Genomic DNA, 24418 nt, shown 5'->3' with positions numbered 1-24418 from the left:
ACCAAACATAAAAAAGCATCCCACAAATATAAAAAATAGAATGAGGAAATTAAAAAGGTTGATAGGCGGTTTCATTTCAGAAGCGACGATATCAGAAAAAAAATTCTACTTAGATCAAAACGAGGTCGCCCAATAAGGTAACCTTGACTGACAACAAATCAGTCGAAAACCTCTCAAACGAGATCTCGCATGGGACCTGTGACCTATTCCACGAAATGACTCCACACTCCGGTGGGGCGGGGTCCAAGTTTCATCGGCTCTGTGCTTGAAGTTGGGGGTGCACTGTGCACTCAGCCTCGTGAGGACAAATGGACAATTTGGGGTCGAGTGTATTTGAAATTTGGACACATAAAATGCCTTCAGGCACACTCTATTTGTCAAGGGTCTAGGTTTTTCTAGGATCAATATTTAATTTGAAGAAACCATTTACTGATGAAAATTTTAAATGAGTAGCTACTTAATCGAGTAGCGACCAGTGGCAACATTATAGTAGTGTTAAAAAAGATTACCTATGTAAAATATGGAAATTGATTGCAAAGGAGGCACTTAGAAATGCTTAGGCCAGCCTAGTTAGCTTAGTTGGTAGGGCGTCTGCCTTGTAAGCGCTAGGCCTGCCTTATCTAAATTTGGAACCTGTGCCCTCCCATTTCCAATTTAATTATCAGATGACCATTTATCATATGGGAAATAGAGTGTAATAGGCACCAAAAATAGTGCAAAATCTGGTGATTATTTGTTATTATCTTCCAAAGTGATTTCTATTTACCATAAAACTGATTTCTCCAAATTGTTCCATTTTCTTTCAGGACTGTTCAGAATGTGTCTGTTACAGAGTATGAAGCCAACCTGAAGAAAATTTACACTGTATTTACTGTTCAAGAATTTTGGGCTGTGTACAACAACATTCCTAAACCTTCTGTAATGCAAGTGAGTATATTATCCCAAATGTACCTTCTGTTCTCACAAAAAGAGCTGAGGTAGCTACAAATATTTTTTCTCCTCTACTTTTACCAGAATCATATACTTACCCATTGGCCTTGCAAAAAACAAAAATAAATGAAGAGTCTAAAGAGAAATGGCCAGAATAAAGTGGGACACTTTTTTTTACTCTTACAATAGGAACTGTAATTGAACGGGGTCGAGTGTATTGGAAATTTGGACACATAAAATGCCTTCAGGCACACTCCATTTGTCAAGGGTCTAGTTTTTTCTAGGATCAATTTAATTTGAAGAAACCATTTACTGATGAAAACTTTAAATGAGTAGCCCCTTAATCGAGTAGCGACCAATGGCAACATTATAGTAGTGTTAAAAAAGATTATGTAAAATATGGAAATTGATTACAAAGGAGGCACTTAGAAATGCTGTGATAAGTGTGATATCCACAAAAGTTGTGAAAAGGTTCTGCTTTCCCACAAAGTATTATTGATTTGATTGAAAATGTAATAATGAAACGAAATAAATTTACAGATTAATGATCACTACATTCTCTGTATCGATATGCATAGACTTTATCCATTCATAAAACTATTACGTTAATTAGGTCCGTCTCTGTTAAAAATAGCCGAAGAAAATTTACACTGTATTTACTGTTCAAGAATTTTGGGCTGTGTACAACAACATTCCTAAACCTTCTGTAATGCAAGTGAGTATACTATCCCAAATGTACCTTCTGTTCTCACAAAGAGAACTTGAGGTCAATTATGGTTTTAATGAGAGAACTTGAGGTTTTAAGAGAACTTGAGGTTTTAATGAGTTAAGTAGGTAGCTACAAATATTTTTTCTCCTCTACTTTTACCAGAATCATATACTTACCCATTGGCCTTGCAAAAAAACAAAAATAAACAAAGAGTCTAAAGAGAAATGGCCAGAATAAAGTGGGACACTTTTAAAAATAGCCTTTCTTGCTTCCAAAGTTATCGACGGACTAACGGACCCAATACAAGTGAAAAATTGAACGTTCTTTTCCGCATTCTGTACCTGTGTATTTCCGTACAAATACTAGGTCTAGAGTCTAGAGATGTTACCGCTTGAACGGCACAGTATTACAGTCTAAAATGCTTTCACGCACTGATACATAAATAACTACTGAACAAGCGAAATTACAATAGTGCTTAGTTATACTACTCGAATGGAACTTTTGAACGTACTAATCCTAATCCTCTATATTTTTTAATTGTAGAGGGGCAGGGACGAATGTAGGAAGCCTCGGGCTCGCTTGGTCCCAGCCTGAGGTGGTGCTTGTACACAGGGCTAGGCTAGGCTCGTCTTGGAAAAAGAGAAAAATGTCAAGGGGAAAAAAAAATCGATCCCAACCCCCCTTTTATATAGATATTGAAGACAAGACAACACAAGACGAGCCTAGCCTAGACCTGTGCCTAACCACAATTCTACAGTTTAGTGGGCCTTATTCTGTTTGAATAGGACTAGAAAGTCCCTTCATCCCGACATGAGGCTGTCTAAACAAGGTGTGGTATGTTTTGTAGAAAATAACATGATATTTACAGCGCAGGTGTAGGTATAAATAGTTAGAGGAAATGTGATGCTTTGCATTTTTATTAAAATCATTGTTCAAAATAACACAAAAAATACTGTATCCCTATTTGTTCTTAGTTAATCTAATTGCTTGTAAGCATTGAAACTTGTAAACTGGTCTCCTTGGCATACCTAGTTAGTATCAGACAGAAGGTTCGGGTTCGATCCCCGTAGAGCTGAGATTTGAGACTTTACTTGTGTGAAAATAAACTATGAAAAGGGACACCATGTCAAGTGAAAGATCATTACTTTTCTTTACTTGTCTGAAATTGAATTAGCATGAAGTTTAATGCTTTGATGTGCAAAATTCTTCAGGAGAAGACAACAATCTCAAATCTGCTTTTCCCACTCCTTACTTTTTACTCCACATGCAGTAAAATGCTGCACTTTTGCTAATATTTTCTGTGCATGGAGTAAAAAATGAGGAAAAGTGATGCTTTGTCTTCCTCCAGTTTGTTAATATAGTCAACTTTCTTTAAAATGTCTTTCGTGATTTGTGCCAATCCTTCTTCACTTGCTTGCAAACTTCGTTGAAGCACCTTCATATCTTCATTCTGATTTTGTGCAGTTTCTTCTAATTCTTTTAATTTAGCTAATTCTTCCTCCATGGTTGCTTTAACTTGTTCAAGATTCGTGATAATGCCATGCTTATTTGACAACTCTTTGTTAACAGCTTCATTTACGGCTTCCAGGTTTTCTATTTCCTCGGTTTTCTGGGCAAGTAATTCATCCAAGACAGCTTTTTCTTGCTCAAGGCTCTTGATAAATTCAACTTTGTTTGCAAGTTCTTCCGATTTCATAGCCAATGCCTCAATTTTATTGGCTAACTCTTGTTGTAATGTGTTCTTCTCACTATGAAGATTTGCATTTTCGTCAGTTTTTTGAGACAGTTCTTCTTCCAAGGATGCTTTTTCTTGCTCAAGACTGTTGATATATTCAACTTTGTTCGCAAGTTCTTCCGATTTCACAGCTAATGCTTCAATTTTCTGAGCTAACTCATTCTGTACAGCTTCTTTTTCATTTAGAAGATTTAAAATTTCATCTGTTTTTTGAACCAAGAGCTCTTCATTGGTTGCCTTATCCTTCTCAAGTTTGTTGATAAAATCAACTTTCTTTGCAAGGTCATCCGTAATTTGCACCAATTCTTCGTGAATGGCTTTCTTATCTTCTTCAAGCTCCGATATTCTTTCATTCCCTAACTCATTCTGTACAGCTTCTTTTTCATTTAGAAGATTTAAAATTTCATCTGTTTTTTGAACCAAGAGCTCTTCATTGGTTGCCTTGTCCTTCTCAAGTTTGTTGATAAAATCAACTTTCTTTGCAAGGTCATCCGTGATTTGCACCAATTCTTCGTGAATGGCTTTCTTATCTTCTTCAAGCTCCGATATTCTTTCATTCTTATTTTCCAAATCTTTTACTCGTTGAGCTAATTCTTCCTCAATGTTTACTTTTTCTTGTTCAAGGTTTGTGATACGTTCATTTCTGTTGGATAACTCGTTGGTAACAGTTTCATTTTTCATCAAGAGGTTTTCTATATCTTTAGTTTTCTGGACTAGAACTTCTTCTAGGCTTGCTTTGTCTTGTTCAAGTTTGTTAGCAAAGTCAACACTGTGTGCAAGTTCTTCCGATTTCGCAGCCATTTCTTCAAGTTTTTGGGCTAACTCATATTGCATAGTCTTCTTTTCACTTCGAAGGTTTGCAATTTCGTCAGTTTTTTGAGTCACTACTTCTTCCAAAGCTGCTTTGTCTTGCTCAAGGCTGTTGATATATTCAATTTTGTTCGCAAGCTCTTCCGATTTCACAGCTAATGCTTCAATTTTCTGAGCTAACTCATTCTGTACAGCTTCTTTTTCATTTAGAAGATTTAAAATTTCATCTGTTTTTTGAACCAAGAGCTCTTCCATGGTTGCCTTATCCTTCTCAAGTTTGTTGATAAAATCAACTTTCTTTGCAAGGTCATCCGTAATTCGCACCAATTCTTCGTGAATGGCTTTCTTATCTTCTTCAAGCTCCGAGATTCTTTCATTCTGTTCTGAAAGGTGATTTGTGTCCGTACGTGGACATTTGCTGGATAAATCGGTGATTTTGTAAAAAGTTGTGTTCAGTGAATCAGTCCACAAGTGTAAACACGTATACAGTGTGTCTGGATTTTACACCAAGTTCAGGTATTCGTAAATTCTTGAATTTTGTATTGTTCTGAAAGGTGATTTGTGTCCGTACGTGGACATTTGCTGGATAAATCGGTGATTTTGTAAAAAGTTGTGTTCAGTGAATCAGTCCAGAAGTGTAAACACGTATACAGTGTGTCTGGATTTTACACCAAGTTCAGGTATTCGTAAATTCTTGAATTTTGTATTCCTAGGTTTTGACATTCAATAGTCATTGAAATTTTCTAGACAAAAACATGGCCCTCGTTCGAATTTCAGCCCGTAGTGTAGCCGATTTACACCAAATCAGCAACTTTCTGCGTACCTTTGCAACTGATGCATCTACTGATTTGAAAGCAGTTCTAGCTGCTAAGATCCCCTCAGAACAAGAGAGAGTCAAAAATTTCAGGAAGAACTATGGCTCAACCAAAGTTGGTGAGGTTACTGTAGACATGATGTATGGAGGAATGAGAGGAATCAAAGGTTTGGTATGTGAAACCTCTGTATTGGACCCTGAAGAAGGAATCAGGTTCAGAGGCTTGTCTATTCCTGAATGTCAGAAAGTTCTTCCCAAAGCTAAAGGTGGTGAGGAACCTCTACCAGAGGGTCTGTTCTGGTTATTGGTGACTGGAGATGTGCCCTCTGAAGCTCAAGTTCAAGCCCTTTCAAAGTCCTGGGCTTCCAGAGCTGAATTACCATCCCATGTAGTTACAATGCTTAACAATTTCCCTAACCACCTCCACCCTATGTCTCAGTTCTCAGCAGCCATTACTGCCTTGAACTCAGAGAGTAAATTTGCCAAAGCTTACAATGATGGTGTTCACAAGTCCAAATACTGGGAATATGTCTATGAAGACAGCATGGATCTAATTGCCAAGCTTCCTGTAGTAGCTGCAACCATTTACCGCAATACTTTCCAAGGAGGCAAAGGTATTGGGGCCATTGACACCAACAAGGATTGGTCTGCTAACTTCACAAGCATGCTTGGTTTTGACAACCATCAGTTTACTGAGCTCATGAGGTTGTACCTGACAATTCACAGTGATCATGAAGGAGGTAATGTCTCTGCTCACACCGTCCACTTGGTAGGTTCAGCTTTGTCTGATCCTTACTTGTCCTTTGCTGCTGGAATGAATGGTTTGGCAGGGCCTTTGCATGGTTTGGCTAATCAAGAAGTATTGATCTGGCTGAAGAAACTTCAACAACAGGTTGGTGACAATGTTTCTGAGGAAAAGCTGAAAGAATTCATTTGGAATACTCTGAAGAGTGGCCAAGTGGTGCCAGGATATGGTCATGCTGTTCTACGTAAGACAGACCCCAGGTATACTTGTCAAAGGGAATTTGCTCAGAAACATTTGCCCGATGACTCCTTATTCAAACTTGTGTCTCAAGTATACAAAGTTGTGCCTCCTGTCCTCATTGAAACAGGTAAAGTGAAGAACCCATGGCCTAATGTAGATGCCCACTCTGGGGTCCTCCTGCAGTATTATGGACTTAAGGAAATGAACTACTACACTGTTCTGTTTGGAGTGTCCAGAGCTCTTGGAGTTTTAGCATCTTTGATATGGGACAGAGCTCTTGGTCTTCCTATTGAACGCCCCAAGTCTCTATCAACAAATGACCTAGTTAAACAATACTCCAAGTAAATGTGACATGATACACACTTGAATGTTGAAGTATTAACTTGGAGCATGATGAGATCAATCCTTCTTACCTCTTGTACACTGCTACTGACCAAGTCCTTAACTCAGTTTTCATAAAAAAGAAATGTGTACAGAATTTACTGTTTGTAACTTGATCTCCTGTTTTTCTGTCCTATGTTGATTCAGGACACAAATAATAAGTTTAACTATGATTGAGTATTATCTTTGTGCATTCTATATAAAATATGGCCTTCCTGAAGGTGCATTTCACTTGAGTGTAAGTAATGAACAATGAAGTGATTGCATTATGTATTAAATACAGAAGCAATCAATGAAAATGTTCTTACTCTTTTTCTATAGATAACTCATGAAGTGACAGAAATACAAAAATGAAAAAATATAGACCTCTAAATAACATTATTTTTTTGATAATACACAATGTTTGACAGGGATAATGTAGAGCCAATGACTTCTGAAAAGAATGTTTACTGTCCTCATAATATCAAATTAAGTACCTAGTAATGAGTTATGATTTTTCCCCTCCAACGTAATTATCTGTTTGTGTTTAGGTGTTATAAATGTACTTACTAATTTAACATTTTCTAGCTCTAAGCTTTGTAGAGATAGGAATTAAAAGTTAGCTTTTTCCCCCTAGGAACATTGAAAAGTAGGAATGACATCATTTTTAATCTTGTAAAGTCTGTATCCTTTATTTGTTATTTTTTTTCTCCTCTCTTTTGTGCTCCAACACTATTTAGTGTTTCTAAAATGTGCTGATGTGCACTTAAAATATGCCAATTTTCAGATCCCTACTCTAGCAGCAAAATGCCTAGGTTATGAAAAAAATGACATTTGTTTATTTTTCTGAAAACTTGAAAATTTGGATTCCTTTCTAGTGATTTTACTAGTACCTAGTTCCGTCAAAAACGTTGAAAAGCATTAAAAACCATATTAATTTTGTGTAAATTGGCTGTATATAGCCTTTGTACTTTCAAATTGGTCTTAGTTGATATAAAAAGCATAACGGGTAGAGATAATATAATATCCTAGGTCTAGAGATAGAGCGATCAGTGTGTGAACTATGAAATGTGAAATGTGAACTGTGAACTGTGAATGGATCTCGTTCTTATAATATAAGAAGATTATGTCCTTTTTCCGATTTCGGGACGATAAGACCTCCGTTGTTTTACAGCTCTCAAATCCCTTCGAAAAATTACCGTTTAATACATACAATTCTTGCTTGAGCACCAAGTGATGCAACAGTTCTCAATAGGTCACTGCAGTTAAGCAACGTTTCGTTTGGTATCAGGATAGGTGACCACTGACCATCTCAACAATCGCCTGCTGACTTTTCCCGGCCCCACTCGGGCCGGATGAGGTAAATTGTCGCCAAATGGAAGGTAGAACGTAAAGAATGTTTACGTTCTACGTGGCGATGGAAATTCCATATTTTCTGGAAAATCCAAACTCCAAAAATCAAGTCTCTTGTATCTTGTGTATCACATGAAATGCGTAAAGAATGTTTACGTTCTACGTGGCGATGGAAATTCCGTATTTTCTGGAAAATCCAAACTCCAGAAATCAAGTCTCTTGTGTATCACATGAAATGCTTAGCTATTTTTTTTTTTTTTTTTTTTTTAATATATTGATGAAACAGTTTGAAAAAAAACGAGAACGGGTGTATTCAACGTAACATGAAATTTGTCCAAATTTGGCACAAAACCAAACAAAAAAAAGCATCCCACAAATATAAAAAATAGAATAAGGAAATTAAAAAGGTTGATAGGCGGTTTCATTTCAGAAGCGACGATATCAGAAAAAAAATTCTAGATCAAAACGAGGTCGCCCAATAAGGTAACCTTGACTGACAACAAATCAGTCGAAAACCTCTCAAACGAGATCTCGCATGGGACCTGTGACCTATTCCACGAAATAACTCCACACTCCGGTGGGGCGGGGTCCAAGTTTCATCGGCTCTGTGCTTGAAGTTATAAGTTCTAAATTCACTTAATTGTATTTTACTGAATTGTATTATTGTAAATTATCCCATCTGGGATTTTTAATAAATAAATAAAAATAAAATAAATAAATGAAGTTGGGGGTGCACTCAGCCTCGTGAGGACAAATGGACAATTTGGGGTCGAGTGTATTGGAAATTTGGACACATAAAATGCCTTCAGGCACACTCCATTTGTCAAGGGTCTGGGTTTTTCTAGGATAAATTTAATTTGAAGAAACCATTTACTGATGAAAATTTTTAATGAGTAGGCTACTTAATCGAGTAGCGACCAGTGGCAACATTATAGTAGTGTTAAAAAAGATTATCTAAAATATGGAAATTGATTGCAAAGGAGGCACTTAGAAATGCTGTGATAAGTGTGATATCCACAAAAGTTTTGAAAAGGTTCTGCTTTCCCACAAAGTATTATTGATTTGATTGAAAATGTAATAATGAAACGAGATAAATTTACAGATTAATGATCACTACATTCTCTGTATCGATAAGCATAGACTTTATCCGTTCATAAAACTATTACGTTAATTAGGTCCCTCTCTGTTAAAAATAGCCTTTCTTGCTTCCAAAGTTATCGACGGACTAACGGACCCAATGCAAGTGAAAAATTGAACGTTCTTTTCCGCATTCTGTGCCTGTGTATTTCCGTACAAATACTAGGTCTAGAGTCTAGAGATGTTACCGCTTGAACGGCACAGTATTACAGTCTACAATGCTTTCACGCACTGATACATAAATAACTACTGAACAAGCGAAATTATAATAGTGCTTAATTATACTACTCGAATGGAACTTTTGAACGTACTAATCCTAATCCTCTATATTTGTAAATTGTAGAGGGGCAGGGACGAATGTAGGGAGCCTCGGGCTCGCTGGGTTCCAGCCTGAGGTGGTGGTTGTACACAGGGCTAGGCTAGGCTCGTCTTGGAAAAAGAGAAAAATGTCAAGGAAAAAAAAAAAAGATCCCAAGGACACTTTTTTTTACTCTTACAATAGGAACTGTAATTGAATGTAACTACATTATCAAGAAGTAAGAAATGACCTTTGGTTGAAAAATTAATCTTTCTTGGCCCTATCTTATTTTACCAGACCAGATATTGTTACCACCTCATGAGGTTTGAGAACCGACCAATTTGGGAAGAGCCATACAATCAAAAAGGAGGGACCTGGAGAATCAAATGTAGCAAGAGATTTTCAGTAAGTTTCTCACCTATGTAGTTTGTTCACATGAAAATATCTTCAAGCTGTGTGTTGATCACAATACAGACTAGTACTTTGTAGATTTGTATAAGCTTAACCCATTCCTTAGGGCAAATCACCCCAACACCTAAGCCTCAGAGTGGGCTTTCTGTGTATGTAGTACTTACTTTGTTTGTAATGATGTTACGTGCTTGTACGTGAAAATATCTTCAAGCTGTGTGTTGATCACAATACAGACTAGTACTTTGTAGATTTGTATAAGCTTAACCCATTCCTTAGGGCAAATTGCCCCAACACCTAAGCCTCAGAGTGGGCTTTTTGTGTATGTAGTACTTACTTTGTTTGTAATGATGTTACATGCTTGTACAGGGCCTTATTCTGTTTGAATAGGACTAGAAAGTCCCTTCATCCCGACATGAGGCTGTCTAAACAAGGTGTGGTATATTTTGTAGGAAATAACATGATATTTACAGTGCAGGTGTAGGTATAAATAGCTAGAGGAAATGTGATGCTTTGCATTTTTATTAAAATCATTGTTCAAAATAACACAAATACTGTATCCCTATTTGTTCTTACTTAATCGAATTGCTTGTAAGCATCGAAACTTGTAAAGTGGTCTCCTTGGCATACCTAGTTAGTATCAGACAGAAGGTTCAGGTTCGATCCCCGTAGAGCTGAGATTTGAGACTTTACTTGTGTGAAAATAAACTATGAAAAGGGACACCATGTCAAATGAAAGATCATTACTTTTCTTTACTTGTCTGACATTAAATTAGCATGAAGTTTAATGCTTTGATGTGCAAAATTCTTCAGGAGAAGACACCAATCTCAAATCTGCATTTCTCACTCCTTACTTTTTACTCCACATGCAGTAAAATGCTGCACTTTTGCTAATATTTTCTGTGCATGGAGTAAAAAATGAGGAAAAGTGATTTGTTTATGAAACAAGCCATACGCCTCCAGCATACTATGATATGAATATGATACTCACAAACAATGGCACAAACACATATTCTCTGGAGGACTGTTACAAAAAAGGTTAGAAAATATAAATGAAGAAATTATTTACAATGGTAGAAGTTGGATTCAGCAAGCTCACGCCCTCATTTTGGCAGCCTGCTCTTGTTGAAATTGTTGCTGGAGTTTGGTCAAATTCTCACGGTGTGTATCCTGCTTGGTGTCCAGAGTGGCAATAGTATCATCATGTCGTTTCAGCTCGGCAGAGATGTAATCAATTCTTTTTTTCACATTTTGTTTGGCCTCTTCCATTTCTTGTTTGACAAGAATGGGTCCAATCAGCTTGTATACTTCTCCATCTTTCATCAGGTCAAGCTCCTGTAAGCCAAGTCATAAGGGATTGGTTATTAGGTGGATAGTTGATGTTTATTTTGTATTAGAAAAATGAGAACTTTAGCTTGTTCAATTCAAATCACATACTGCTGACTAGGTAGATAATTGACCTTAATTTGTGGGAACTCTTTGTGTATTTAGCACAACCACTAAACAAATAAACAAAACAATAAATCCCTTCCTCCCTCTCCTGCCTTTATATTTATTGCAGAACATACGTCTGACCACACTCCTTTATATTTATTTATTTATTTATTATTATTATTATTATTATTATAATTATTTTTTTTTTCTCACCACTTGTTGAATGAGTGCATAGGTAAATTTGAGATTGTACTGGGACTACATTTTTCCCCCTATGTATTCCCCCTTCTATTTTAAGATTTTCTTTCACTATGAAAGACCTTTAACATCTGTCTGGATAAGGTCTTCTGATTTTAAATCAATTTCACCTTTTGAACTGATTCATTTTCATTGAGCTGGGCACTAAGCAGCTGTCTCTGATTCAGAACTTTCTGGTATTCTGTAATAAAAACAAAAGAATAAAATTAGTGACCAAGTATATACTTATTTCCTGTTCATTATCATTCATACTGATGTGGGTACAAAACTATGATTATTGAGTAATGAATAATCCTTCTTGCCCCTTGAGTATTCCTTTTAGGTGAAGCTCTAATATCAGTAACTCCTATGGGTTTCAGTGACTTGGGTTTTACTCTACATTTGGTGACAAGATACCCACCTACTCACACAGCCCAAGTGGGGCAGAGAAACACTAGCAAACCACATTAGCCCAGATGAGTGTCACCCATCCAGACACCAACCACACCTTAAGTTCCTTAACTTGAGTGATCCATTGGGAACTTGGTAACCAAGAGAGATGAGCAACCAAAGATTTTCCTAACAAAGTGCTCTTTTTTCATAATAGCCCTATTGACAGATGGTGTATTCAACATTGATTCATTAACTTTCCTTACCTTTCTGACATTGTTTGAACAGATTTAATTCATTTTCCAGTTTCTTTTGAACTTCTTCAACCATTTTAAACGCTAATTAGTGATATTTTTAGCGAAAAAAATCACTTTTTTACTTGCTTCACAGACGAAACCAGTGAATTTTTCGGGACAAATTTTTGAATTTTCGCTCTCCCTTTTTTGCCATTTTGAGTTTTTGAGGTTATGTCTAGTGTGCTATCGCAAGCTCTGTTCACACGATCACTACAACCGGTTCTGCGAACTGAAACCGAAAGGAGCAAAACTTTTTTTACTTTCTATTATCAAACCATAGCGAAGCTTTTTTCATCTTTCCGAGGCTTTTTCATTAATTTCTTGTGTGTTGAGTCAGATTTTGGTCAGATAGTCAGATACCCATCTCATAACGAGGTCAGGGGATTTCGTATTGAAATAATATGTATGTTTGAAGTATGTTCTCTGGGCACAATTATATTGACGTCACGCCATCACCATCACGCTATAGTTTACAAAGGGTCCGCCAAAAAGAAAGAGGGGGGGAATGAATGGCCAGCCCTTAGTTAGCTTGGAAGATTCGGTTTCCACCGGGGCGAACTTTGTCTTAAACAGATAAGGTTCGTTTTCGGAACGGCTCGCTTTCAAGCCTCTCCTCCTTCCTTTCGATTTTGAGACGTTAAGACCTAGAAACTGCAAACCGCCAGCCTAAGCTTAGAGTAGAGTTTAGAGGGTAACGCGCCTGCTTTGAAAGCGCTAGGTCGAAGGTTCGATTCCTACCCGGGGTGAACTTTCTTCTTAACAGAGAAGGTTCGGTCTCAGAACGGCTGGGTTTCTCCTATCCTGCCCTAATTCTGTCTCCGATTTCGGGACAAGACTCCTGGCCAGTCCTGGCAAGACCTGTAAACCATTGAGCATGCTCGAAATCTGTTAGAGAATATTCTCCGAGGTCAACGAATACGATGAACAACTGAACACCCTATATAAGGTAAACCATTGAGCATGCTCGAAATCTGTTAGAGAATATTCTCCGAGGTCAACGAATACGATGAACAATTGCACACCCTGTATAAGAACGTTGAGTTATAGGTAGTTTGTATGGGAACGAATTCCCGATCGAGAAAAAGAAAATTATTCGCGACTTTTTGAATACCCTATTCTCCCCCTTTCTTATCATGGAGGGTTTTCTCCCTACCCTTTCCCCTCCATTTCAAATCACTTGACCTTGATTTTGTTGGTGTTTACGATTACGAACTTTTCTTAAAAAAAAAAAAATCTCTTCCGTCTTCATTCCGAGAAAAAGAAAATTATTCGCGACTTTTTGAATACCCTATTCTCCCCCTTTCTTATCATGGAGGGTTTTCTCCCTACCCTTTCCCCTTCATTTCAAATCACTTGACCTTGATTTTGTTGGTGTTTACGAACTTTTCTTTTTTAAAAAAAATCTCTTCCGTCTTCATTCAAACCACGAAACCACCATGTCCCTGTAATCAATTAAAATTTAAAGTGTTTTGTGTGTTTTTAATAAGTGTTTTACGTTAGCCATGTCTTGTGAAGCTACTGCTTGTGGTTACTCTGAATCTCCTCAGTTTTCATCCAAGGAAGTAGAAGAATTTTTTTTTTTTTTTTTTTTTTTTTTTTTTAACTGGGTACGAACACACCTATGTTTTTTTCTAACTGATGGTAGATTCGTATAAGCTTAACCCGACTTTTAGGGCTGTTTGTCCCTACACCTAAACTTCAGAGTGGCCTTTTTGTGTATGAGTACAGTAGGTACCTTATACCTACGATAGATAAACCCGGAAACAGTCATGAGGCCATAATATTTTTCTAGGGGTCAAAAACTCAAAATATCAAAAGCGGCACCGACCTGCTTTGTTATCATCACGCTGACGTGCTATTAGGCATGTAGATTGTTAGGTACATAAGTATCTTTAGTTCTTTAGTAAGCATAATTATTATTTTTGCAATGTGGCATCGAGCAATCTGAGTGAGCAGTTTTTTTTTTTTTTCAACTGGGTACGAACACACCTATGTTTTTTTTCTAACTGATGGTAGATTCGTATAAGCTTAACCCGACTTTTAGGGCTGTTTGCCCTACACCTAAACTTCAGAGTGGCCTTTTTGTGTATGAGTACAGTAGGTACCTATACCTACGATAGATAAACCCGGAAACAGTCATGAGGCCATAATATTTCACATCTTTACATCACTAGAATGAAAAAGACTTTGGACAGATATACTCACACCCATTCGTATTAGCACTATTAGCCCGTTAAGTTGAGAATATCAGTACCAAATCGCGCACTATTACATAACACAATCCAATAGGTACATTATATTATGGTTCCTTCACAAACAAAGTTACCTATGGATTTTTTTTTTTTTTTTTAATGTTTTGATGCAACAGTTTGAAAAACGAGAACGGGTGTATTCAACGTAACATGAAATTTGTCCAAATTTGGCACAAAACCAAACATAAAAAAGCATCCCACAAATATAAAAAATAGAATGAGGAAATTAAAAAGGTTGATAGGCGGTTTCATTTCAGAAGCGACGATATCAGAAAAAAAATTCTACTTAATTATATGTTTGTGTTTAGGTGTTATAAATGTACTTACTAATTTAACATTTTCTAGCTCTAAGCTTTGTAGAGATAGGAATTAAAAATTAGCTTTTCCCCCTAGGAACATTGAAAAGTAGGAATGACATCATTTTTAATCTTGTAAAGTCTGTATCCTTTATTTATTTATTTTTTCTCCTCTCTTTTGTGCTCCAACACTATTTAGTGTTTCTAAAATGTGCTGATGTGCACTTAAAATATACCAATTTTCAGATCCCTACTCTAGCAGCAAAATGCCTAGATTATGAAAAAAAAAAGACATTTGTTTATTTTTCTGAAAACTTGAAAATTTGGATTCCTTTCTAGTGATTTTACTAGTACCTAGTTCCGTCAAAAACGTTGAAAAGCATTAAAAACCATATTAATTTTGTGTAAATTGGCTGTATATAGCCTTTGTACTTTCAACTTGATCTTAGTTGATATAAAAAGCATAACGGGTAGAGATAATATAATATCCTAGGTACCTACATTAATTAATTTGTTATTCTTTTGTTATGTAGAAGTTGCAATAACCTCAATATTACAACAGTTATTTCTTGATCTAAATGTGGTTTAGACCAATAAATAAAAATTGGAGACCCACGATAATTTCTTTTTATTTATCCTCTTAAATTTTCAGTGAGTGATTACCTACTTAGCTAAGGAAAGGAAAAGAAGAGTTACATTTTGATGATGCAAAACAGCACAGCAGATAAAAGAGAGCAAAATTTTATATCTCATCTCATCTATGAAAGAAAAAAATGGACTCAGGAAAAATATTTAAAGAAGTAAAAATCAAACAGAATAAATTCCATCTGACCCTGAAAAAAAAAAAATAGTAATAAAAATAATTGGCCTTTATTAGTTCACTGTCATACCAGTTCAAGTTCAGGACCAATGATCATTTGATACAGGGGAAAAGGCCATTTTCTCTACTTTTTCCAAAGGAATTTAACGTCATTGTACGATAGCACGTTCAATACACCAGTTCCCCACGGATCAATGAAGTTAAACAACGTTGCGCGTGATTAGTATACATGGATGGGAGACCATCTGGGGAATCCGCGTGCTGCTGGGTTCCCGGCTCCACTCAGGTTGTGTGAGGTTAAATTGAGGAGGCGTTTCAACCTACAATGCTCAGTGGACCGCCAATTGTCAGCGCAGACAGTCACCCGTCCAGAAAAGCGACGAAATAATTGCATTGAAGTACACATACTTAAGTACATATTATGTGTAATCATCATAATGCACACTTGACCTACTAAAAACTAAATGTACAGATATCTTTATACCCAACGAAATTTTATCTGTTATGTAATGGGACAAAAATAAGAAATAGGTACTCGTAAGTAGGTAAACGCCTACGTAGAAAAAATTAATATCTAATAATATTTGAAGTTATGTAACAACAAACGGTACTTCTGAGGTATCAATGATGTTACAGTTTGAGCCTTCTTTTGTAAACTACCTACCTGATCTGTCTACAAAATTGTAGTGGTTCGATTCCTTAGCCAGGTATTAAACTAGTAGATCAGCCAGCAGCCAGCCTAGTTAGCTTAGTTGGTAGTGCGTCTACCTTGTAAGCGTTAGACCCGGGTTCGATTCCCGCCCGGGGCGGATTTTATCCTGATGGGATAATGTTCGTTCTCGGAACGGCTGGCTTTGTCCTATCCTGTCTTCCTTCTCTCTTCGACTTCGGGTCGATAAGACCATAGCAGTTACAGTTCCTTCTGTCAAACCTCTTTAAAATAAAAAAAAAAACTAGTAGATAATATAGTTTTCGATTATGTGACTTCTTTTATAGTCAACATGGCGCTGAACCAATGAGATTCCGCTTTGGACGTTCACACCATGTCAACACTTGCTCCACAAAGCGGAATCTCACAATCTCATTGGTTCAGCCAAATCAGCCATGTTTGACTAAAAAAAAAAAGTCACGAATACCTACGGCTTATACCTACGTCTCAACTACATAATCATAGGCATATAGGTATGTTTCAATTACGTATGTACATAATCACAGGTAGGGCCTTATTCTGTTTGAATAGGACTAGAAAGTCCCTTCATCCCGACATGAGGCTGTCTAAACAAGGTGTGGTATATTTTGTAGGAAACAACATGATATTTACAGTGCAGATGTAGGTATAAATAGCTAGAGGAAATGTGATGCTTTGCATTTTATTAAAATCACTGTTCAAAATAACACAAATACTGTATCCTTATTTGTTCTTACTTAATCTAATTGCTTGTAGACATCGAAACTTGTAAAGTGGTCTCCTTGGCATACCTAGTTAGTATCAGACAGAAGGTTCGATTATAAAAGTTCAACACGAGGTTCGTCCTTCAATACGGCGGGGGTCACCTAGACCCTATCAGTTAGGAATTAACTTTGATGAGAATTTTATACCTGCCTCATTAATGAAGCTCACCTTGTACAAGTTTTATGCACAGTATTCTCCCGTTTAATACCTCTATTTGGATTGCAAATTTTCAACGTACGGGCCAGCCGACTAGTTAGCTTTGGTGTACAATGTTAAAAAGTTGGGTTCTACTCGTACCTATACTTCGGTAGGTAATACATAACTACTACTTACTTATGAATAATGGTATTCCTTCTAAAATGAGAAGGTAGTGCAAGCTCTTTTCTCCAATATAATTATGTATGTCCTTTTTTCGATTTCGGGACGATAAGACCTCCGTTGTTTTACAGCTCTCAAATCCCTTCGAAAAATTACCGTTTAATACATACGATTCTTGCTTGAGCACCAAGTGATGCAACAGTTCTCAATAGATCACTGAAGTTAAGCAACGTTGCGCTTGGTAGGTATCAGGATAGGTGACCACTGACCATCTCAACAATCGCCTGCTGACTTTTCCCGGCCCCACTCGGGCCGGATGAGGTAAATGGTCGCCGAACGGAAGGTAGAACGTAAAGAATGTTTACGTTCTACGTGGCGATGGAAATTCCATATTTTCTGGAAAATCCAAACTCCAGAAATCAAGTCTCTTGTGTATCGCATGAAATGCTTAGCTACGCTCAGACTCAAACCTACTGTGATACCTACTTCATTACTTATTCCATAAAGAATTTGAGGAAAAAAATCCATGAAAATTTCCACGATCAATCTGCGATGAGAATGGCACGAGTAAGAATTACACGCTCCTTGCCTCCTTCTAATCTCCCAACTATTAAGAGTCTCTGCTTTATCTCAAGGTTTATAAATTTCGTACCTACGCTAATAAAAAAAAAAACTAGGTTTGTAGGGCCGTAACAATTGATAACGAGTCTGATATGGGAAGATTAGGCTAGGTTTGGGTGCGTTTACGGTTGAATAAAAACCGTTCAGTCGTTAAGTAAGGTGTCTGAAGAGGCACCGAGGGTCCCGGGTTCAATTCCCAGCAGAGACAATGTTTTTATGCTCTTCTTGGACTATTGGATTAATAAGGGTGGGTATCCATCAAACCAGATTCATTTAGCATAAAAAAAACGTGTTTTCAAAATCTGAATCCAGTGAATGGGATTTTCAAACCCACCTTATCCAGATACATACTTGAATCCACCGCATCCGGATTCGATTAATTGAGGGGGGAAAACGCCCTAATGTGATTTTGTAGTGGTCAAGGCGCTCGCCTGGTAAACAGAAGCTGGAGTAAAGGGACTTATCAGTCCTATGCGAGCAGTATAAATAAGCACTATTATTATTATCAATAATAGTAGTAGCCTACTGCTGGAGTAAAGGGACTTTTCAGTCCTATGCGAGCAGTATAAATAAGCACTATTATTTTTTATTATTATTATTATTAAAGATTAAAGACTTGTCTGACATTAAATTAGCATGAAGTTTAATGCTTTGATGTGCAAAATTCTTCAGGAGAAGACACCAATCTCAAATCTGCATTTCCCACTCCTTACTTTTTACTCCACATGCAGTAAAATGCTGCACTTTTACTAATATTTTCTGTGCATGGAGTAAAAAATGAGGAAAAGGGATTTGTTTATAAAACAAGCCATAGGCCTCCAACATACTATGATGTGATACTCACAGCCAATGGCACAAACACATATTCTCTGGAGGACTGTTACAAAAAAGGTTAGAAAATATAAATGTAGAAATTATTTACAATGGTAGAAAGAAGTTGGATTCAGCAAGCTCATGCCCTCATTTTGGCAGCCTGCTCTTGCTGAAATTGTTGCTGGAGTTTGGTCAAGTTCTCACGGTGTGTATCCTGCTTGGTGTCCAGAGTGGCAATGGTATCATCATGTCGTTTCAATTCAGCAGAAATGTAATCAATTCTTTTCTTCACGTTTTGTTTGGCCTCTTCCATTTCTTGTTTGACAAGAATGGGTCCAATCAGTTTGTAGACTTCTCCATCTTTCATCAGGTCAAGCTCCTGTAAGCCAAGTCATAAGGGATTGGTTATTAGGTGGATAATTGATGTTTATTTTGTACTAGAAAAATGAGAACTTCAGCTTGTTCAATTCAAATCACATACTGCTGACTAGGTAGGTAATTGACCTTAATTTGTTGGAACTCTTTGTGTATTTAGCACAACCACTAAACAAATAAACAAAACAATAAATCCCTTCCTCCCTCCCCCCTCTATTTTAAGATTTTCTTTCACTATGAAAGACCTTTAACATCTGTCTGGATAAGGTCTTCTGATTTTAAATCAATTTTATTTCATCCAAGGAAGTAGAAGAAGTTAAGGCAAGCAACCATGAAGGTGTCCCACTCAACACACCATGGACTTTTTGGATTGATAAGTAAGGCCCGATTTACTAGTTTAACTAGTTCATGTGTCTGTTAAGCTCTGAACATGTTCAGAGACACTATAGTATCTGAGTTTAACAAACTCTTTAACATGAATCCATATCCCTACCTATAGCTGGGGGTAAAACAATGGCTGGCTCTCAACCATGAAGGTGTCCCACTCAACACACCATGGACTTTTTGGATTGATAAGTAAGATCCTGATCTACTAGTTAACTAGTTCATGTGTTTGTTAAGCTCTGAACATGTTCAGAGACACTATAGTATCTGAGTTTAACAAACTCTTTAACATGAATCCATATCCCTACCTATAGCTGGGGGTAAAACAATGGCTGGCTCTATAAGAGGTAGAATAGAATATACCTTGTTTACCCTGCTGGGATAGGACTGAAAAATCACTTTACCCCCAGAGTCTAACCAAGGTCCAACCACAGAAGGAAACAAAGAGGTAGGTGATGTTCAAAGTCAATATGACACAAAGGAACAAATAAAACAGGCCTCAAATACAAAAAATTATGTACCAAGAAAGGCCTGGTTTTACTGCTTGAATGACATCCTTTACTTAAATACCAAGCTCTCAGGTAATTGGGGTTCTGTATTATCAAATATAAGTTCTTCACTAATTTCAGCTTCTCTAAAATCTTTCTTTACTTGGGTTGCCCATTTTGCGTAAGATGACTTCTTTGAGATGGATGTATGAATGCGTTGAGTTAGTCTCTTAGGCTCCATTCGCTCCAGATGGCCGTAGAAAAGCATTTCCAATTTAATTATCAGATGACCATTTATCATATGGGAAATAACACTAGGTACATAATATTCTAGTCAGCCCATTTACTCTATTTGATGTCTTTCACTCTAGGAAATGGTGTGGCAGGAATTGTTATTGGCTGCCATTGGAGAACAAATGACAGATGTACTGCACAAAGATGATCAAGTATTAGGATTGACAATATCTGTAAGAGATGGCAGTGATATCATACAAGTAAGTAATTTTTTACCCAAAGTTGAAGTAAGTGAAGTCAGTTTTGAGTATGTAGGTACCGATCTTTGATCTTTCATTATATTCATGCTCCCCATTTTTTTTTTTTTTTTTTTTTTTTTTTTGGGTACCGATTTTTGATTTTTTATTATTTTCCTTCCCCCCATTTTTTTTTTTTTTTTTTTTTTTCTCAAATCAATGAAAATGTATTTGACACTGTTTAATTTAGGCATGAGTACTGAAATTTTATATTTGAAATGTAACATGTACCTATTCTTTATTTTTTCAAGATCTGGAATAGTGATGTAGCCTTAGCCAACACAGTAGACATGGAGAAATGGGTGAAAAGCCTGCTGCCCGAAGTACAATTTCCAGCTATCTTCTACAAGCCCCACCAAACCCATCAAGCATTTACAATGTGATATTTACCAGGTTGGTTCCTACTGTCTGATTGGTCAAAAACTCAACAGTTATATTTTGGGGCCTAGGGTGGGAAACTTTACAGAGCTTTCTTTTTAAACAAATCAAGTTTGTTGTAAAAAAAAAAAAAAAAAAAGTTGCTCTGGTCCACAACTTTTCTTATTGCAGCCACAGAATTGAAAATCACAGAAAATCAAAACAGATGTACAGAAAACCAAAACACATTTACAGACCATAGGCTAAATCTATTTCAACAAGCTCATGATTTGTCATCTGGATGGATGCCTCTAGTAACTTTGTGAAGGTCCATATTGAATGTAGATAAAGAAATAACTGGTACACTTCACAGGTAGAATAACTGTTACACTTCCCCTACCTGTGAAGTGTAACAGTTATTTCTCTATCTACTTACATTCTTGATTTGTCATCCTCACAAAGCCAGCAGCATACGATGGGCTTGGACTTTTGGCTATCTAGATACCAACCATGTAAAATGTTGCTTAATTTCAGGACATTGGGGATGGGTAATCCATAAGGAACTAATGTACTTAATGTTATAAAGAATTATAAGTATTTCAAAGTTGTTTTCTCCTTTCCATATTTTCCTGAAAGTGGACCTATAGGTGCAAAAAAAGTACAGATTAATAAGAGATTGACAAATATTTATTTTAAATGCTTTTTTATGCCACGAAAATTTTCATATAAGTAAGTTGATGTACAAATTTAAGGTAACCAATAGGTACAATTATGAATAGGGTTGCCAGATCATTTTCTCTGGTCCACAACTTTTCTTATTGCAGCCACAGGATTGAAAATCACAGAAAATCAAAACAGGTGTAGGTACAGAAAACCAAAACACATCTACAGACCATAGGCTGAATCTATTTCAACAAGTTCTTGATTTGTCATCTGGATGGATGCCTCTAGTAACTTTGTGAAGGTCCATATTGAATGTAGATGGAGAAATAACTGGTACACGTCACAGGTAGAATAACTGTTACACTTCCCCTACCTGTGAAGTATAACAGTTATTTCTCTATCTACTCACATTCTTGATTTGTCATCCTCACAAAGCCAGCAGCATATGATGGGCTTGGACTTTTGGCTATCTAGATACCAACCATGTAAAATGTTGCTTAATTTCAGGACATTGGGGATGGGTAATCCATTAGGAACTAATGTATTTAATGTTATAAAGAATTATAAGTATTTCAAAGTTGTTTTCTCCTTTCCATATTTTCCTGAAAGTAGACCTATAGATGCAAATATTTTTGGAAAATTTTAATTTTCTCATAGAAAATTTTAATTTGTTACATTGGTAAAGATTAATTACCGGAGGAGATGGTGAAACTGGCGTACGGGACATTTTGAAAAGTGCCCAAAATACGGGACGTCCCGGGGAATACGGGACGTCTGGCAACCCTAATTATGAAGAACTTTTTTCTTTACCTAAAATTTATTCCAAAAGATTTATTCACATCAAATTATAGGTGCAAAAAAAGTACAGATTAATAAGAGATTGACAAATATTTATTTTAAATGCTTTTTTACGTCATGAAAATTTTCATATAAGTAAGTTGATGTACAAATTTAAAGTAACCAATAGGTATAATTATGAAGAACTTTTTTTTTTACCTAAAATTTATTCCAAAAGATTTATTCACATCAAATCTATTCCCCAAGTTGCTTTTTGAAGGATAGTATGCTATTGATATTGGTAACCAACCATTAAGTTTTTTAAAGAAATAATTATGTATATTCAATGCAAGTTGAAGATTTTTTTGTTGAATGGCTATAATGAGGTAGTGATCAATGTTTGTCCAACATTTCTTAGGTCAAACAAAGTTTTTACCCAACTAACTAGGTTTGTTCTGAGACTATCTACTTGAATTTAAATTGGAAATATTCAAATCCTTGCCCTCATGTCTTAAGTTACTCTCTAGTTATCAAAAAGACTCTTCCAAGGATTTTCCCAGATTTGTCTTGACTGTCTCTTTAAATCATTCTTATTTAATTGTACAGGATTAGGTTTGTATTCGATCAGCTCTTTTACTTCGGGATTAATGCTTTTCTTGATTTTCAACTCTCCATTATGATCCAAATATGTTGAAAACACATCTCCTTCCTCTGGTACTCCATCGGGGAATGTGATGGGTGTTATTTTCACAAGATGCTTCACTTTCCACAACTTGGAATTATTGTTAGGTGTGTTTTTGATAATGACCACCTTGCTTCTTTTGAACTCATCATCTATTTTGAAATCAAACAAAATCTTTTTGCACCAATATTCCATACCCTTCCATCTTTTTATTCTTTGAACCATGAACAGTTTTGTTGGCTCATATGGGGGATCAACCTCACCTGGTCTGGGATAATATGTGAAGCCTGGATACTTGATACCTCCTTCCCAGTTGGCTAGTTCTTGTTGTTTCTCATAGGCTTTCCAATAAGATCTATTCCGTGTTAGATTGATGGTCACATTATTGATGAGACGTGTGATCAACATTTCTTTTTAAATTTCACAAGGACCTACACATGAGAATACCCTAGGAGTTCATAGGCTTTCCAATAAGATCTATTCCGTGTTAGATTGATGGTCACATTATTGATGAGACGTGTGATCAACATTTCTTTTTAAATTTTACAAGGACCTACACATGAGAATACCCTAGGAGTAATATTCTTCAATTTTTTTTTCTTTGATTTGATTGATTTACACCTTTTTCTCAATTATTTTCTGTTTCAAAGATCCTTTTCTCAAATTTTCACCTTAGTACGGATTTTTACAAATTGAAATTTTCAAATTTTAGCGGTTCATCCGTATCTGTGAGGCCACAGAGAAGAATTTCGTTGCGTCGTGCATATCACACGGCTTTCCGTTACCGCTATTGTGGACCCTAGGAGTAATATTCTTCAATTTTTTTTCTTTGATTTGATTGATTTACACCTTTTTCTCAATTATTTTCTGTTTCAAAGATCCTTTCCTCAAATTTTCACCCTAGTACGGATTTTTATAAATTGAAATTTTCAAATTTTAGCGGTTCATCCGTATCTGTGAGGCCACAGAGAAGAAATTTCGTTGCGTCGTGCATATCACACGGCTTTCCGTTACCGCTATTGTGGGCCAGTTGCCAAAAATAAAAATAGATTTACAAAAAGTTGAACATTCACAATAAACGAAAGAAAAGAAAATCCCAGGAACTTCTGATGCCCGGAGGGCCATTTCCGAGTGACTTGTAGAATTAATTGAATTCAATATGGTTTTATTTAAATTGAACATTCAAAAGGAACTTCTGATGCCCGGAGGCCATTTCCGAGTGACTTGTAGAATTAATTGAATTCAATATGGTTTTATTTAAATTTAAAGAGAACATTCAAGCTTTATTCTTGAACTACTAGCTGTTTAAGACTGTGAATATGACCTGTCTGATTTCAGAATCTCAAGTTACCTATGAAGCCATTGTTGTGGCAGTGTCCAAAGATGCAAGACTGTGAATATGACCTGTCTGATTTCAGAATCTCAAGTTACCTATGAAGCCATTGTTGTGGCAGTGTCCAAAGATGACACAGATTGCCACTCAGTTACAAGCAGCTACACAATTGTCATCATGAGACTAAAGTGCACCCCGAAATCAAGCACAAAGCCGAAAAGCTTCGATCTCGTCGGGAATTGAACCCAGGACCTTTGGCATGCTAGCCTAGTGTGATATCCACTCTTCCACAGAGCGAGGTTGTGTTGCCTGCCGTTTTAATTAAAAAGTTCAAAGAGTTGTGACGTCAGACTTAATGTC

General features: G+C 36.5%; 4 protein-coding genes across 5 annotated transcripts; 2 read left to right on the top strand and 2 right to left on the bottom strand.

The window, feature by feature from the left end:
* Positions 1-215: 215 nt before the first annotated feature.
* LOC103505699 (eukaryotic translation initiation factor 4E type 3) lies at positions 216-24307 on the top strand. The gene is made up of 7 exons (XM_008470053.2): positions 216-256; positions 807-927; positions 1565-1645; positions 9429-9536; positions 20088-20210; positions 20498-20639; positions 24144-24307. The coding sequence occupies exons 1-6, from the start codon at positions 216-218 to the stop codon at positions 20627-20629; spliced, it is 606 nt and encodes a 201-aa protein (XP_008468275.1). The 3' UTR covers positions 20630-20639; positions 24144-24307.
* LOC103505691 (probable citrate synthase 2, mitochondrial) lies at positions 4727-7261 on the top strand. Its single transcript, XM_026820973.1, has one exon. It carries the CDS (start codon positions 4940-4942, stop codon positions 6326-6328), a length of 1389 nt encoding a protein of 462 aa, XP_026676774.1. The 5' UTR covers positions 4727-4939; the 3' UTR covers positions 6329-7261.
* LOC103505690 (prefoldin subunit 6) lies at positions 10015-12025 on the bottom strand. Its single transcript, XM_008470045.3, has 3 exons — positions 11867-12025; positions 11342-11412; positions 10015-10874 (listed from the first exon to the last, which is right to left on the bottom strand). Exons 1-3 carry the CDS (start codon positions 11928-11930, stop codon positions 10635-10637), a joined length of 375 nt encoding a protein of 124 aa, XP_008468267.1. The 5' UTR covers positions 11931-12025; the 3' UTR covers positions 10015-10634.
* LOC103505692 (39S ribosomal protein L30, mitochondrial) lies at positions 22251-23674 on the bottom strand. Of its 2 annotated transcripts, none has more exons than XM_008470047.3 (2): positions 23524-23674; positions 22251-23172 (listed from the first exon to the last, which is right to left on the bottom strand). In XM_008470047.3, the coding sequence occupies exon 2, from the start codon at positions 23131-23133 to the stop codon at positions 22567-22569; it is 567 nt and encodes a 188-aa protein (XP_008468269.1). In that variant the 5' UTR covers positions 23134-23172; positions 23524-23674; the 3' UTR covers positions 22251-22566. The 2 variants fall into 2 exon arrangements, with proteins under 2 accessions (XP_008468269.1, XP_026676775.1); XM_026820974.1 differs by having other exon boundaries at positions 22251-23177; positions 23529-23649.
* Positions 24308-24418: the final 111 nt, after the last annotated feature.

The sequence above is a fragment of the Diaphorina citri genome, unplaced genomic scaffold, assembly GCF_000475195.1.
Source record: "Diaphorina citri unplaced genomic scaffold, Diaci psyllid genome assembly version 1.1 scaffold190, whole genome shotgun sequence".
In the NCBI taxonomy this organism is placed as follows: Eukaryota; Metazoa; Arthropoda; class Insecta; order Hemiptera; family Psyllidae; genus Diaphorina; species Diaphorina citri.
This window is presented reverse-complemented; position numbering and strand designations above follow the sequence as displayed.